The sequence below is a fragment of the Leiobunum rupestre genome, chromosome 1, assembly GCF_980474605.1.
Source record: "Leiobunum rupestre chromosome 1, qqLeiRupe1.1.hap1, whole genome shotgun sequence".
NCBI lineage: Eukaryota > Metazoa > Arthropoda > Arachnida > Opiliones > Sclerosomatidae > Leiobunum > Leiobunum rupestre.
In genome coordinates this window covers 43,885,740-43,900,428 of record NC_143384.1, presented here as the reverse complement: position 1 = coordinate 43,900,428, position 14,689 = coordinate 43,885,740, and the positions used below count along the sequence as shown (strand labels likewise).

At 39.9% G+C, this 14,689-nt stretch overlaps 1 protein-coding gene across 1 annotated transcript; it reads right to left on the bottom strand.

Annotated features, from left to right (window-relative positions):
- Window positions 1–7,941: 7,941 nt before the first annotated feature.
- Window positions 7,942–9,313, bottom strand: LOC149963031 (uncharacterized). The gene is made up of 2 exons (XM_090170440.1): window positions 8,615–9,313; window positions 7,942–8,555 (listed from the first exon to the last, which is right to left on the bottom strand). The coding sequence occupies exons 1-2, from the start codon at window positions 8,955–8,957 to the stop codon at window positions 8,008–8,010; spliced, it is 891 nt and encodes a 296-aa protein (XP_090026566.1). The 5' UTR covers window positions 8,958–9,313; the 3' UTR covers window positions 7,942–8,007.
- Window positions 9,314–14,689: the final 5,376 nt, after the last annotated feature.

The following is a 14,689-nucleotide window of genomic DNA, read 5'->3' as shown; positions in this document are numbered from 1 at the left end:
CCTCCCTCTTGAGAAGAGTGATAATGCCTCCCTCTTGAGAAGAGTGATAATGCCTCCCTCTTGAGAAGAGTGAGAATGCCTCCCTCTTGAGAAGAGTGAGATTGCCTCCCTCTTGAAAAGAGTGAGAATGTCTCCCTCTTGAGAAGAGTGAGAATGCCTCCTTCTTGAAAAAAGTGAGAATGCCTCCCTCTTGAGAAGAGTGATAATGCCTCCCTCTTGAGAAGAGTGATAATGCCTCCCTCTTGAGAAGAGTGAGAATGCCTCCCTCTTGAGAAGAGTGAGAACGCCTCCCACTTGAGAAGAGTGAGAATGCCTCCCTCTTGAGAAGAGTGAGAATGCCTCCCACTTGAGAAGAGTGAGAATGCCGCCCTCTTGAGAAGAGTGAGAATGCCTCCCTCTTGAGAAGAGTGAGAATGCCTCCCTCTTGAGAAGAGTGAGAATGCCTCCCACTTGAGAAGAGTGAGAATGCATCCATCTTGAGAAGAGTGAGAATGCCTCCATCTTGAGAAGAGTAAGAATGTCTCCCTCTTGAGAAGAGTGAGAATGCCTCCCTCTTGAAAAAAGTGAGAATGCCTCCCTCTTGAGAAGAGTGAGAATGCCTCCCTCTTGAGAAGAGTGAGATTGCCTCCCTCTTGAAAAGAGTGAGAATGCCTCCCTCTTGAGAAGAGTAAGAATGTCTCCCTCTTGAGAAGAGTGAGAATGCCTCCCTCTTGTAAAAAGTGAGAATGCCTCCCTCTTGTAAAAAGTGAGAATGCCTCCCTCTTGAGAAGAGTGATAATGCCTCCCTCTTGAGAAGAGTGATAATGCCTCCCTCTTGAGAAGAGTGACAATGCCTCCCTCTTGAGAAGAGTGAGATTGCCTCCCTCTTGAAAAGAGTGAGAATGCCTCCCTCTTGAGAAGAGTAAGAATGTCTCCCTCTTGAGAAGAGTGAGATTGCCTCCCTCTTGAAAAGAGTGAGAATGCCTCCCTCTTGAGAAGAGTGAGAATGCCTCCCTCTTGAGAAGAGTGAGAATGCCTCCCTCTTGAGAAGAGTGAGATTGCCTCCCTCTTGAAAAGAGTGAGAATGCCTCCCTCTTGAGAAGAGTGAGAATGCCTTCCTCTTGAGAAGAGTGAGAATGCCTCCCTCTTGAGAAGAGTGAGAATGCCTCCCACTTGAGAAGAGTGAGAATGCCTCCCTCTTGAGAAGAGTGAGAATGCCTCCCACTTGAGAAGAGTAAGAATGTCTCCCTCTTGAGAAGAGTGAGAATGCCTCCCTCTTGAAAAAAGTGAGAATGCCTCCCTCTTGAGAAGAGTGATAATGCCTCCCTCTTGAGAAGAGTGAGATTGCCTCCCTCTTGAAAAGAGTGAGAATGCCTCCCTCTTGAGAAGAGTAAGAATGTCTCCCTCTTGAGAAGAGTGAGAATGCCTCCCTCTTGAGAAGAGTAAGAATGTCTCCCTCTTGAGAAGAGTGAGAATGCCTCCCTCTTGAAAAAAGTGAGAATGCCTCCCTCTTGAGAAGAGTGATAATGCCTCCCTCTTGAGAAGAGTGAGAATGCCTCCCTCTTGAGAAGAGTGAGATTGCCTCCCTCTTGAAAAGAGTGAGAATGCCTCCCTCTTGAGAAGAGTAAGAATGTCTCCCTCTTGAGAAGAGTGAGAATGCCTCCCTCTTGTAAAAAGTGAGAATGCCTCCCTCTTGAGAAGAGTGAGAATGCCTCCCTCTTGAGAAGAGTGAGATTGCCTCCCTCTTGAAAAGAGTGAGAATGTCTCCCTCTTGAGAAGAGTGAGAATGCCTCCCTCTTGAAAAAAGTGAGAATGCCTCCCTCTTGAGAAGAGTGATAATGCCTCCCTCTTGAGAAGAGTGATAATGCCTCCCTCTCGAGAAGAGTGATAATGCCTCCCTCTTGAGAAGAGTGAGATTGCCTCCCTCTTGAAAAGAGTGAGAATGCCTCCCTCTTGAGAAGAGTGAGAATGCCTCCCTCTTGAGAAGAGTGAGAATGCCTCCCTCTTGAGAAGAGTGAGAATTCCTCCCACTTGAGAAGAGTGAGAATGCCTCCCTCTTGAGAAGAGTGAGAATGCCTCCCTCTTGAGAAGAGTGAGAATGCCTCCCACTTGAGAAGAGTGAGAATGCCTCCATCTTGAGAAGAGTGAGAATGCCTCCATCTTGAGAAGAGTGAGAATGCCTCCATCTTGAGAAGAGTAAGAATGTCTCCCTCTTGAGAAGAGTGAGAATGCCTCCCTCTTGAGAAGAGTGAGAATGCCTCCCTCTTGAGAAGAGTGAGAATGCCTCCCTCTTGAGAAGAGTGAGAATGCCTCCCTCTTGAGAAGAGTGAGAATGCCTCCCTCTTGAGAAGAGTGAGAATGCCTCCCTCTTGAGAAGAGTGATAATGCCTCCGAGCATTCTCACTTGGTCAAATAAAAATGGTAGCTAATATTCTAGTCAGTTTACCTGATGATGAAGAAAATAAACAGCATGATATTTTAGTGGACGAAAATTAATTTCAGGGAAAACCGAACGTTAAGTTAATATCCGATTAAAAATTTCCTTTTAAATTATAAATAAAATGTTTTCTTCCTTCATATATTGTCGTGAAATCTGGGATTGTGATTAATCCAAGGTGAAATCGTGTAAAATAATATTATCAAAGGCTTAGATTACAACGTCCGTAAGCCGCCATCTTTAGAAGAATCTTTTTAGCGAGCTCTCACGGGGAGAACAATTATCACGAAGAACTCTTGGCGTGTTACGGTAGCTACAATTTAGGCTTGGTCATATTTAGAGATTTCATTCAAGCCAATAAATTTTAATTTGAAACTGTTTTCTTTATTTGTAAATATTTTGATTTATTTAATATATATTATTTCTTCTTTGTGTTTTTTTTAAATATTCAAATCAAATACTCTAAGAACAATGAGCTGTTGTGAATTATGAAAAACCGAAGTTTCGGTTGCTTTTATTTTATTATTTGCATGACGTCATTTTAAGCTGGTATTTGTGGTATAATCTAAAAAAGGAATAATAATTTTAAAAAAATTGGATAGAGTGGGGAATTAAACCCGGAGCCACCAATAAATCTTACTTACTCTAGCTATTAATAATATCATATGTAAAATAATCACTCATAAGTATGCCATAAAAGCATTTTCTTTAATGAAACTTGTTTCGCGGGGTATGAACGTACAACTCCGTAACGAAAAACGCGTCAGCTATTCTCATGGAAAACTGAAGTTAGTGCATCAGATTTAACTTTAAGAATCTATATTTTAGCACGTGACTCTCGATCACGAGATTTCGTTTCCATGGCCACCTTTCACTGGCGCCAGGATTAAAAGATACAAGGTCTTACTGAAAAATTTTCTATGGTAATTTAATACAGAGGCGTATTTAAGAGTGATTATGTTACGTATGATAATATCACTTAAATATTAATTTAAACAAACAGACCATACTAGGTTTTGTCAAACTATGGGACAGAGGAGAAAATTGTTATGGACAATTTTGGTTCTTAGCACTTTCGCCTCGCAGCAAGAGGAGCCGGGTTCGATCCCAGCTTGTGGCACTGGGTGAAAACTCGGAACAACTCCTTCCGCGTTGAGTTTGCAAGTTCTCTCCCCACTGGTTTAAGGGGTTTTCGCCCGAGATCTTCGGTTTCCCCTTCCATAAAAACTTGTTGAGGTTAACGGTAATAGTGAGTGTAGGGAGCTGTTTACTCGCGTGGCGTTATGGACTTACCACCACCCTCCTACGCATTGTAACCCGGCCACCTGAATTAATGGCTTTAAAAGTCACATGATGACTTAGGGTATTACCATAGCTGATTATTATTACTAAAAACTTGCAGATATACAGAGTTAAAAACATTAAAGCAACGAAATTTTCTTAATTATCGATTATTCTAAATGAGTAAAAACTGTAAATAGTGATAATAAATAAGTATTTGATTGGAACTTAAGTGTTGTTTACAGTCTGCTAGACTAGTTTAAATTAAATTAAACATTTGCCGGCGAATCCCGGGATTTGTTGTAACCCGGCCCCCTGAATTAAAGGCAATAAAAGTCCCTAGATAACTTGGGCCTTGGGTGGTGCCTTGGGTATTAGCCTAGTTGATTATATTATTAGTATAATTATCATAATTACGAACCTGTTACGTATCGAAGCAAGATGACTTCAAGAACTATTATCAAAGCGGCAGAAAATTTATTAGAGAAGAACAGTACTTGAGGCATTGGTAAATGACGTCACAGCGTCGACTGACGATATAGAAGGATGATAAAATTGGCGAATAAGTAGATAAGTCCATAATGAAAAGGGTTATCCCTAAACCCTAAATAAATTTGAAGAAATTTAAAAACTTACTAATAGCTCGTACCAATAGGTCTTCGAGCAAACAAAAAACGCGAAACTCGTTTTGAAATTTTTAATATTTAGGTTTAGTTTCTCTATTCGGTGTTATAGTCGCGAGCCAGATTTCCCGCACGGTACTGACGAGTTCCAAATAGGACGAAACTGGTCTACCGTTGGATTTTCTGGCTATTTTATTTAATTTAATTATTCACTCGAAGATCTATTTGGTCCGAGTTTCGCGTTTTTTGTTTGCTCGAAGACCTATCGGTACGAGCTATTAGTAAGTTTTTAAATTTCTTAAAATTTATTTAGGGTTTAGCTTTATTATCCCTTTTCATTATGGACTTATCTACTTATTCGCCAATTTTATCATTCTTTACAATGCAGTCCATAGGTGGTTCCTTTTAACTTAACATGACGATATAGAAGAGAAGTTGGAAATGTTATCGATAAAAGAGAGCGAGCGCCACGAAGTGTACCGGAAATATGAAGACCTTAGAGATGAGCGGGAAATCGAGTTGGGGATTTGACGTGCCTTTCGAGACAGCATTAACCTTTGGAAACATAAGGCGAAAAGAGGGAATGCAAATAGAAACATTGAATAGAGCGATAAGTGAATATCGTTTCGGATTCCGCGAGTGTTGTGTCTACAAACAGCGCGCCTGCGACCATCGTAAGTCTTCCGTTAGTCGTAGTTCCATAGTGGGAAGGATTCTGGAGTCGGTTTCAATCGTCGAGTGGGCAAGTGCAAAGGTAGATGAATATCACTTATCGACTTCTTATTTAGTTGGCGATGCTAAAGACGCGTTTTCAAATTTATCTGTCTCAGAATTAGTACTAGAACAGATTTTATTAGTCATAAACACAGGTTATAAATATAGCAATTGTGACTATTCACAAGTCTAATGACAAAAGGCTTGTAGCGACCAATTTAAAATTCCATAGTTTCGTTATTTACAGTTCCTTTAAACACCTTGTCTTAAATATATATTTCTTTCCCACGTTTTCAAAATTCGACCTTGTCTCTTTCTAAGAAATTTATTAGTTAGTATAGCTTTGGGCTACTCTGGCGGCGATGCTGGACGTCACCACCAGGGGGCCCGGGTGAAGCTCTTTATAGCTCTATCGTTATAATTGAAGTGACCGCGCAACGGACGGTCATTGGGAAGGGGTCGTCATAGGTGACCTTGTGGCCAAAGTTATCCTGGGTTTTCCCTTTCCCTTTATTATTCTCTCTCTCCGTTCTCTCACTGTTGGGATTAGCTAGTCCCCAACTGCTTTGTATTATGCCGTCGCGAGTCCCCTTTAACCCTAAATCTTCCCTATGAGTTTGTTGCCAGTCCGAATTGAGGGTTGCCAATTACCTGGCGACAGGATGGCGCCAGGTTTGATATTACTTTTAAGCAGTGATTTATTGAAGACGCTCCGGCTGACCCTTTGAGGAATCCCGCTTGTGGGAACTGAAAGATGGAAACGAACATCATGTTGCCATCGTGATAATTGGTTGGGTCCGGCAGGTTGACTGGTCTCGAGCCTGTTGATTGGGGTGGAAGTTCGCGCCACCGAAAACCACGTGACGAGGCCATGAACAAAACCGGGGTGTTGGCGCACTTTTGGCAAGACTTGACAAGTGGCGGTCGGTCAGACGTATTCCGGGAGTCGCCGACGTGAAATAAGATAACTCGCGCCTAAATGACCTCCGAGTGCTAAACTGGCGAATCTACGGTGTGCGGATTGAAACGCGACCGTATGGTCCGCGGGTGAGTGCGGGCTTAAACGCCGACGGTATGGACCTTGAACCGGACCCTTAAAATAAGTACCCAAATTTACTGAACTTTATTTGTAATCATCTATTTTGTAACATAAGCGTCAAATTTCAATGTCTTAAATCGATTAACCTAATTCTTTTTATTCGTAATCATTAAACTTTATTTTGTTAATTATATTTATGGCAACTCTCAATCATTTAATTTCAAGCATTACCCCTAAACACCCTACTCAACCTCGCTAACCCCACCAGTAAAGTTACGCGAGAGGGAGGACCCCCCTACAGGCTTAGGAAATAGTTTATGTAGAAAATTGTTAGTGTCTTCCGTCAGATCTTAGATTGGCGTATAGTTTGCCTCGCAATTTAGATACAGATTGGAATGTTGATGAGGTTCTAGCCTTTATGAAAAATACTTTAGAAAGTAGAGAGAGCGCAATTGCTAAATACCCATTACGCAAAACGAAGCGACAGTTCGTCTCTTTAGCATGATAAACAAGACAGTCGAGATATCTGTAGGTATTCAGAAAATAGACAATCCAATAAAATGGCTACAGCAACAGCGTTAGCAACCCACGTATCGGAAACTTAAGTAGATAAAACATTGTATATTTTGGAAAATTACGGCGCATACTTCAGCAATTTGTTACACCAAGGGCGCGTCAAAATTCTAAGAATTCTTCCGTTGATAGTGAGAATTCTCACTTCTCAAAAAGGGAGGATTTTAAAAATAAAAATGGCAGCTAATATACTAATCAGTTTACTTGATGCTGAATAAAATAAACATTATGATATTTTTGTGGACGAAAATGAATTTCAGAGAAAACCGAATGTTAAGTTAATTTTCATATGAAATATTTCTTTTTAAATTATCAATAAAAGGTTTTTTCCTTCATATATTGTCGTGAAATCGTGTAAAAATAATATTTATGGTTAAAGGCTTAGTTTGCAACGTTCGTGGCATTCTCGTAAGCCGCCATCTTTAGAAGAATCTTTTTGCGTTTGACGCTTTTTAGCGAGTTCTCACGAAGAACTCTTCTCAAGAGAAGAATTCTTTCTAAGAATTTTGACGCGCCCCAGGGCTACGTTCAGTAACTAGTCATCGGAGCCAGCGCTGAGCCGATAAAAGTTGTTGAACGACTTTTCGAACTTCCGGTTGTGACGTTACGATTGTCAGCGCTTACGAATCGAAGGGTACGTTCAGCAGAGCTCAGCGCTGACACCGATGAGTAAGCGCTGACATCGATTTTTCACTGTACGCTTTTTTGCGTTTCCAGTTTGACGTCACGATGGCTCATCGATGAGCCATCAAGTCATCGGCTCGAAGAGTCGGTTTTTTAGTTAGTGTGACGTAAAACGCGTAGCCAATCTAAGAAAATGGCGACTTCTTCTGAAGAGCAGTTAATTGAAGTAGCGCTCCTTGACAATGATAAAAATTGTTATATGATTGCCGTGAGACCCGGAGATCACGCAAGGATATTAAGAGGTATTCTATTGTTTGATATATTAATTATAACACTTGTCTTTTTAATGTAATCCATCGTATATCTTTAAGCCTTGGCGTTTGTTATTGTTTACTGTCATAGGGCATGCTTTCACGTGGTTAATTTTATCATGGATGTAGAAAGGAACTACGTTATAATTAATTTTGTTTTATTTTTTAGACGAAAGTTTTGCAAGATTTTGCTTAGAACAAGCAAAAACAATTGGTATACAAACCCAAACTTTTCAAAATGAACTTTTGAAAAGATTAGATAAAAAAAATGAAGTTTTGTCTAAAATGGTTGATTCGTTAATGAAAATGTAGAAATGATAACTATCTTTATTAAGTAATTTTTAACAAAGCTCAAATAACTTCAAGAAATAATAAAATTTATTTCGCAAATGCATAACCAAATTTTACATAGGTGTTAAGACAGCTTTAAATGTCTTGCAATTGTCTGGGAAGCCTTATATTTCTTGCAATATCATTTCTTTTCATCTTTGCAGCTTCTGAATTAGTATTATCAGCCTCTTCCATTATTTCAGCTGTTACATGTTCAAAATTTTCATCTATATAATCACCCACATCATCATCTCCATCGTGCCTCAAAATAAAATTATGCAAAATGCATGCAGTCATAATCACTTCTGAAATTTCAGCTACTAAAGACATGTCTAAGTATTTTAGTCTGCGGAAACGGCCCTTTAACAACGCAAATGCCCTTTCTATCATCTGGCGAGCTGAACTATGGCAAGTATTGTACGCTCTTTCCTGAATTGTACGATGTCCATTTTCTTTGAAAGGAGTCATTACGAATTTGTCTAGCGGGTACGCGCTGTCACCCAGAATGTGCCCATTATCATCACTCCTTAAGCCATTTTTGAGGAACTGGTAAATCGCACTCAAACGCCACATTCTCGCATCGTGGACAGAACCAGGCCATCCACAGCAACAATCAATGAATATTAATGTTTCATTACAAATGCCTATGAAAAATAAATATTTATAATATTTTTAACAAAAGTTCACATCCAAATTAAATTACCTTGTAATAATATCGATGTTCTCTTCTTACGATTATAGTACGCATTTTTATCTTCATTTGGCTCCTTTATGTCGATGTGACAGCCATCAACTGCACCAACTGTCATAGGGAAACCATATTTTGTTTCACAGACTGTCATTGTTTGGTTCATTTTTTCTGTAGTAGGCCATGTAATGTATTGTTGTGTTAATTTTGACACTATTCGAACGAATTCAATGAACACATAATGTGCGTTTCCCTTTGATAGATCGAAACGATCTCCAATGCTCCTGAATGACTCAGGTGTTGACAGAAGCCACAACGAACCTAACACCCGTTTCTCTATTGGTATGGCAACGCACATTTTTTCATTAGCAACAGCTCCTCCATAAATATTGATTAATTCCTAATGCACAAATTGAAATTAGTTTTGTTTACTTTTATTCATCAACAGCGGTCCTGCTCATTCGAAAATGAGATTTAAAATCTTTTTCTGTATAATATGGTACTACACTTTCCACATAGTCTGTTATTCTTACAGGTCTAGACCGAGGCTTAGAATTAGTGAATGTTGTTGCAATTAATGCGGCGCAATTTTTAGTTTTTTTAGAATAGTTAGGAGTGTAACAAATATTAACACCACCATTTTCAATTATTTCATCGGTAACAAGTTCATTTACGATCAAATACAGAAGTTTTCGTTTTTTTCGATTTTCTTGCCCGGAAAAATTATTTGCCGCCATTTTAAAAAGAATCGATTACTAAACAATACCCGTTCAACAAATTTCTACGTCATTATGACGACAGAGCTCAGCGGTTACAGTTTTAAAGAAACAGCGCTTTTTAGTCGATGAGCTCTACTGAACGTACCCGAAGTCATCGGCTCAGAAGCCCGATGAATTCCGTAAAATGCGCTGTTTTTCTTAATATAGGGCTTCTGCTATAAATTCTGCCACGATTTTGTAAATTATCACGATTTTGGTGGATGGTGTCTTCGGAGCAAAATGATGTTGTTACGGCGAAATTAACCGACAGCGATGGAAAGAGTTACTCAGAGTTTGATTATTAATGGGCTGTGTTCAGTAACTCTCAACGAAGTAACTGAAAAATTATTTTCGTTGAGAACGTTGCTAACGTGACGTAAGATCTTGTTGAACGCTTTCTACGCTTTTTGTAAGTTTGGTAAAATATCGTCTGTCGCGGCGTCTGCAGCTAGCCTTACTCCGTGCTGTGTCGTCACGTGACCTTTGAGCAACAGAATAACCTGCTCTTACAGCCGATGACTTCGTTGCTCAACGGACGGGCAACGTGACGTCAAAACCGGAAGTAACAAAGCGCTGAACGTTGAGCTCAGCCCTGAGCTTTTTAGAGTTACTAGGGGTACGTTCAGTAGCAGTCAACGGAAAAAAAACCCGATGGATTTATATTATCCACCGATGAGCTTTTTCGTCATAATGACGTCGTAAGTTGCTGAACGCTTTTATTCAGTCATCGGTGTTTTTTAAAATGGCGTAGCTTTTATAGAAGTTTTACGTCAGTAATGACGTCAGTCATCGGAAAAACCGGCTCTTCCAGCCGATGACTATCGTGACGTCAAAACCGGAAACGTGAAAAAGCGTACAGTAGCAAACCGATGTCACCGATTAGTAATCGGTGAGTCCGATGAGCGCTGCTGAACGTAGACTAGGAAAACCAATTTATAAATTAGCTTTCTTATTAAATAGTAAGTTAAAGTTAAGCCTTTGTTTATTTCTTCCATTTCTCCCGCCATTTTAAAATGAAAACAAATCGTGGTTCACTGAGGCCGTTCAACAACTTCTGACGTCACGATTGTAAGCGCTGAAATTTCGAAAACCATCGGTAGTTTAGCGCTTGTTTTAAAAATGAGTTACTGAACGTACTGTCGCACGAAGATAAGAAAAACCAAATTAAAGAAGAGTCGTTATGTTTTAGACGCACTCTCGCAACTTGGATTAATAATATGTTACTGGATATTGCACTACAGCCTTCGCTAAGGCATTTAAGGGCGTCTCTCAATAGTCGCCTGTTAAAGCGCGGACGGGATAGCATTTCCAGGGGAAACGGTGTGACAAACTCTTTGGCGCAGGCGCGGGATTTCGAAAATAACGGTTTGAAATTTCGTTGGCGTAAATAATAAAAGGTTATTTCCTGAGTGTAGAACAAAAAGAGGTTTCTTACCAGAGGAATAATAGAATTGGAAGCATTTCTTTTGGAGCTGGGACTGTTATCTATCTTCGCGTTTGGGATTCCCAATACCTCATAAGTGTCCTAACAATTAATTATAGTTAACACGTGGCAGCCTCTCTGCCTATACCGTAAAGCACGTTGTAAAGCCTGTATCACCAAAACAATGTTTCGGCGCTAGATGGCGCTGAGTGTTAACGGCGAATTTTGAGAGACGCCTAAAAATTGTAGTGCAATATCCAGTAACATATTATTAATCCAAGCTCGCAAGCTCAAAATTGGAGTTAGCGTCGAGTTCGGGACCACTTATTTTCTTTTAATTTTTCCCATTAGATAGTAGCGGCAATGAGAGTAGCGGAGGTTTCTCTAACTACGCTGTACAGCCAAAGGTAGCGGAGAGAGGATTTCCAGCCCCCTGGAGTGACTGATTTCTAACTCTTTGCGGCATATAGTTCATTCCTTCCCACATATACTTTTACTCTAAGGTTCGACTTTCACAATAAAGATTGAAGTGAGATTGGAATAGCTCGTAGCACGCGTCGCGATAGACTCCAACCAAAAGTAAATAGGGGGAGAAAGTCTGGTACTTGGGTCCAACCGCACAACGTCTTATTTGAGGGGTAAAATTTTTGGGCTTCGGAAATTACTTCCCCCTCGCCTCTTTACAGGGACACAAAGGTATCGGTTGTACTCCGCCACGATGAAAAATAGTTCTCTATAAAATACGTGAATATTAAACTTTTGCTTTCGATAATTTAGTTCCTAAATAAAGTAGATATATGATAGAAACTAAAATGTGACCTTTTAAAAATAATAACACGACTTTTGAAAAGAATTAAACTGTAACTAGAAAAACGCTCACTTAAATCGTGGAGAGCCTGGTGCCATCTAAGAGCAGTGATCGGGACTAATTGGTATATCTACGATTTTAAGGCCTAACAATTTGCAACTTTAACTGAAATAATAGATAAATCTACGAGCTTTTTTGTTTATTTTACAATTGATATAGTAATTATTAATTAAAATCAACCGTTATCGAAGGAAATAATGGTCAGCATTTGACATAGATACTATTTGAATTCGCGAGGCAGTGACATGGTTGCCAGGGAATAAAATTCAAAATTTTAATCTTGAGCTTGGACCGGAATACCACAAATGCACTACTTCGCGCGTAATGTGCTATACTTATTGGTTAGAAATATCACGTGATCACTAGCTCTTTAAAAAGGGTGTCAAGCATGGTGGAAGGTAAAATCTGAAGGCAGTGATAGACTTTCTCCCTACCTATGTGAGAAAATTCAGCTGGCGAGAGTGCGTTTTAAGGCATTGTGGGGTGGCAGAGTGGTTAGCACTTTCGCCTCGCAGCAAGAGGAGCCGAATTCGATCCCAGCTTGTGGCAAAAGGGCAGCGGCGTCCCTAGGGCGGTGCGAACGGTGCGACCGCACCGGGCGCCGTCATAGGTGGGGGCCCCGAAACGGGATCAGGACGACGGGACCAATAACTTTTGACCGCAAGACCGGAACGCCTGACCTCGCAATGAGATCTCGCACCACCAGAAAAACTTGCTGGGGCCGCTACTGCAAAAGGGTGATTACTCGGAACCACTCCTTCCGCGTTGAGTTTGCAAGTTGTCTCGCGACTGGTTAAAGGGGTTTCCCCCGAGTTCTTCGGTTTCCGCTATCCATAAAAACTAGTAGAGGTTAACGGTAATAGTTAGTGTAGGCAGCTGTTGGCTCGCGTGGAATGAAGGGCTTGCCACCACCCTTCTACGCATTGTAACCCGGCCACCTGTTTAAAGGCATTAGAAGTCGCTGTATGATTTGGGCCTAGGATGTGGCGTTGGGTATTTATTATTATTATTATTGATTATTATTAAAGTCCCTAGACGACTTGAACCTAAGGTGGTGCCTTTGGTATTAGCCTAGCTAAAAGAAAAATTTAGGTCATTTCTTTTATTAAAAAAAACTCATTATTTTCTGATTATTTACCAAACTAATCAGGCAAACATTAATCAAGATAAGAAAAATCAAACTAGTTCAAAAAACGTATAGTCGAAATTCAAGAAATGACTGTTAAGCCTATTCCTAGTTTGCTACGACTGTATCTACAAAGTCAAGTAAAAAAAGCATTGTTACAAACGACTAGTGCTATAGCTAGAAACCCAATAGATGCTTCAATAAAACATCTTCAAGGAAATGGCCAAGAAGTAATATATCCGAGAGCCAGGACCTGCATGTTACCGTTTATATAATGCTTGTTGAAATAATGGAAACTTTTCACCTGTGCTCCCTTTTAGCCAGGTAGCTTTTTTGACATATTATGGCTTAGCAAAAACACGACGTTCTGTTTACAGGTGAAAAGTTTTCATTATTTCAACAAGCATTATATAAACAGTCCTTACAGGTCCCGGCTTCTTGGAAATATTACTTCTTGGCGATTTCCTTGAAGGATGTTTTATTTAAGCGCAATTTCAAGTCCGTTGCCTTTTAGATGGAGGCAGCGAAGCCACCTTTATTAAGGAAGATATTTCTCGAGCCTTAAATTTACAAATAATAGAAGAGTTGAATATATCGATTAGTATAGAAGTATCGATTATTAATTTGGTAATCAAAACCCTTAAAACAAAGAAGAAGAAGAAAAGTAAAACTTTGTTTACAAAATTCGAGGGAACCAAGTATAAAGATATATATTGAAGCCATAGAAGCAAAGCGTTGACTTTATCAGACTATGACGAAATAAACGATATTATGGTCCTAAGAGGTTTCGAATAGATCTTAAAAGAAATTGATTTGAAAAAATTCAACGGTTATATTGTGTAAATTGGCGCGTGCTTGCTCGGAAGGGATAATCATATTGGCTAAGACAAATGCGGATAAATATTGCTAAGCCCACGTGATTCTATTTTATTATCAGAATAAATAATTACACGTGCGACGAAAAAATGGGCGATATCATCGAGATTCACGCGTTTTTAATTTAAAAACTCTTCCTTTTGACGGTTTTTATTTTGGAGCGAATAATTTCTTTTAGCGTCTATTGATCAAAGTTGCGAATGTAAACAAAAGTTGCACGATCATAGCCCTATAATTTGGTGGCGTTTTCTACTGGGAAATATAGGGAGTTTACAGTATGACGTGCCACTACGTCACCCGTGCTTTTTCATATTGATAAAAAATTTCCCCCCACAATGGCGGCCATGCTCAAAGCTACGGAGTGATATTTCCCTATTCAGAGTTTGAGCTCGTCATTAGTCGCTATCGAGACACGTCTATGATGGACGTAAACACTCGAAGTCAGGGCCGGACTTAGAGATCCTGGGCCCATAGGCAGATAAGGAGTCTGGGCCCCCTTTTCACTCGCTGCATTTACTCTTATTCCTGGAACTAGGCTGTGCCTGAATTTCCCTGATTCAGCGTAGAAGTCTGAGCTCTACGGTTATATTACTAAATAAAAGCTCTTAACAATCGTCGACTAAATACGCGATAATTATGCAACATTGCGATTTAAGGCTCTGTCCGTAAACTGCCGGGCAGAAATTTTGGTAATTTTAAAACAAAATCTTCTACCTAGGAATTTCAGTTTCTCCAATATAAATTACGATTGATATTATAGATTTATGCCTTCGAGTACAGTAATTACGGTCACTGGAGGGCCACTTCCAAGGATATGCCCCTAGGCCACGGCCTAGGTTGGCCTAGGCGGAAATACGGCACTGCTCAAAGTGTCGGGATAAATGCAGTTAGCTGTTCAATAACATCACTTACAAGTTAGAGTTGGTGAATAAAAAGTATCTGAATTTCTTCATTGTTTTGGGGAAACTGAAGCGATTGTATCGATAGTAGACCCGAACAATTGATATGAAGTCCGTGTACCATAAACTGCTGATAAAGA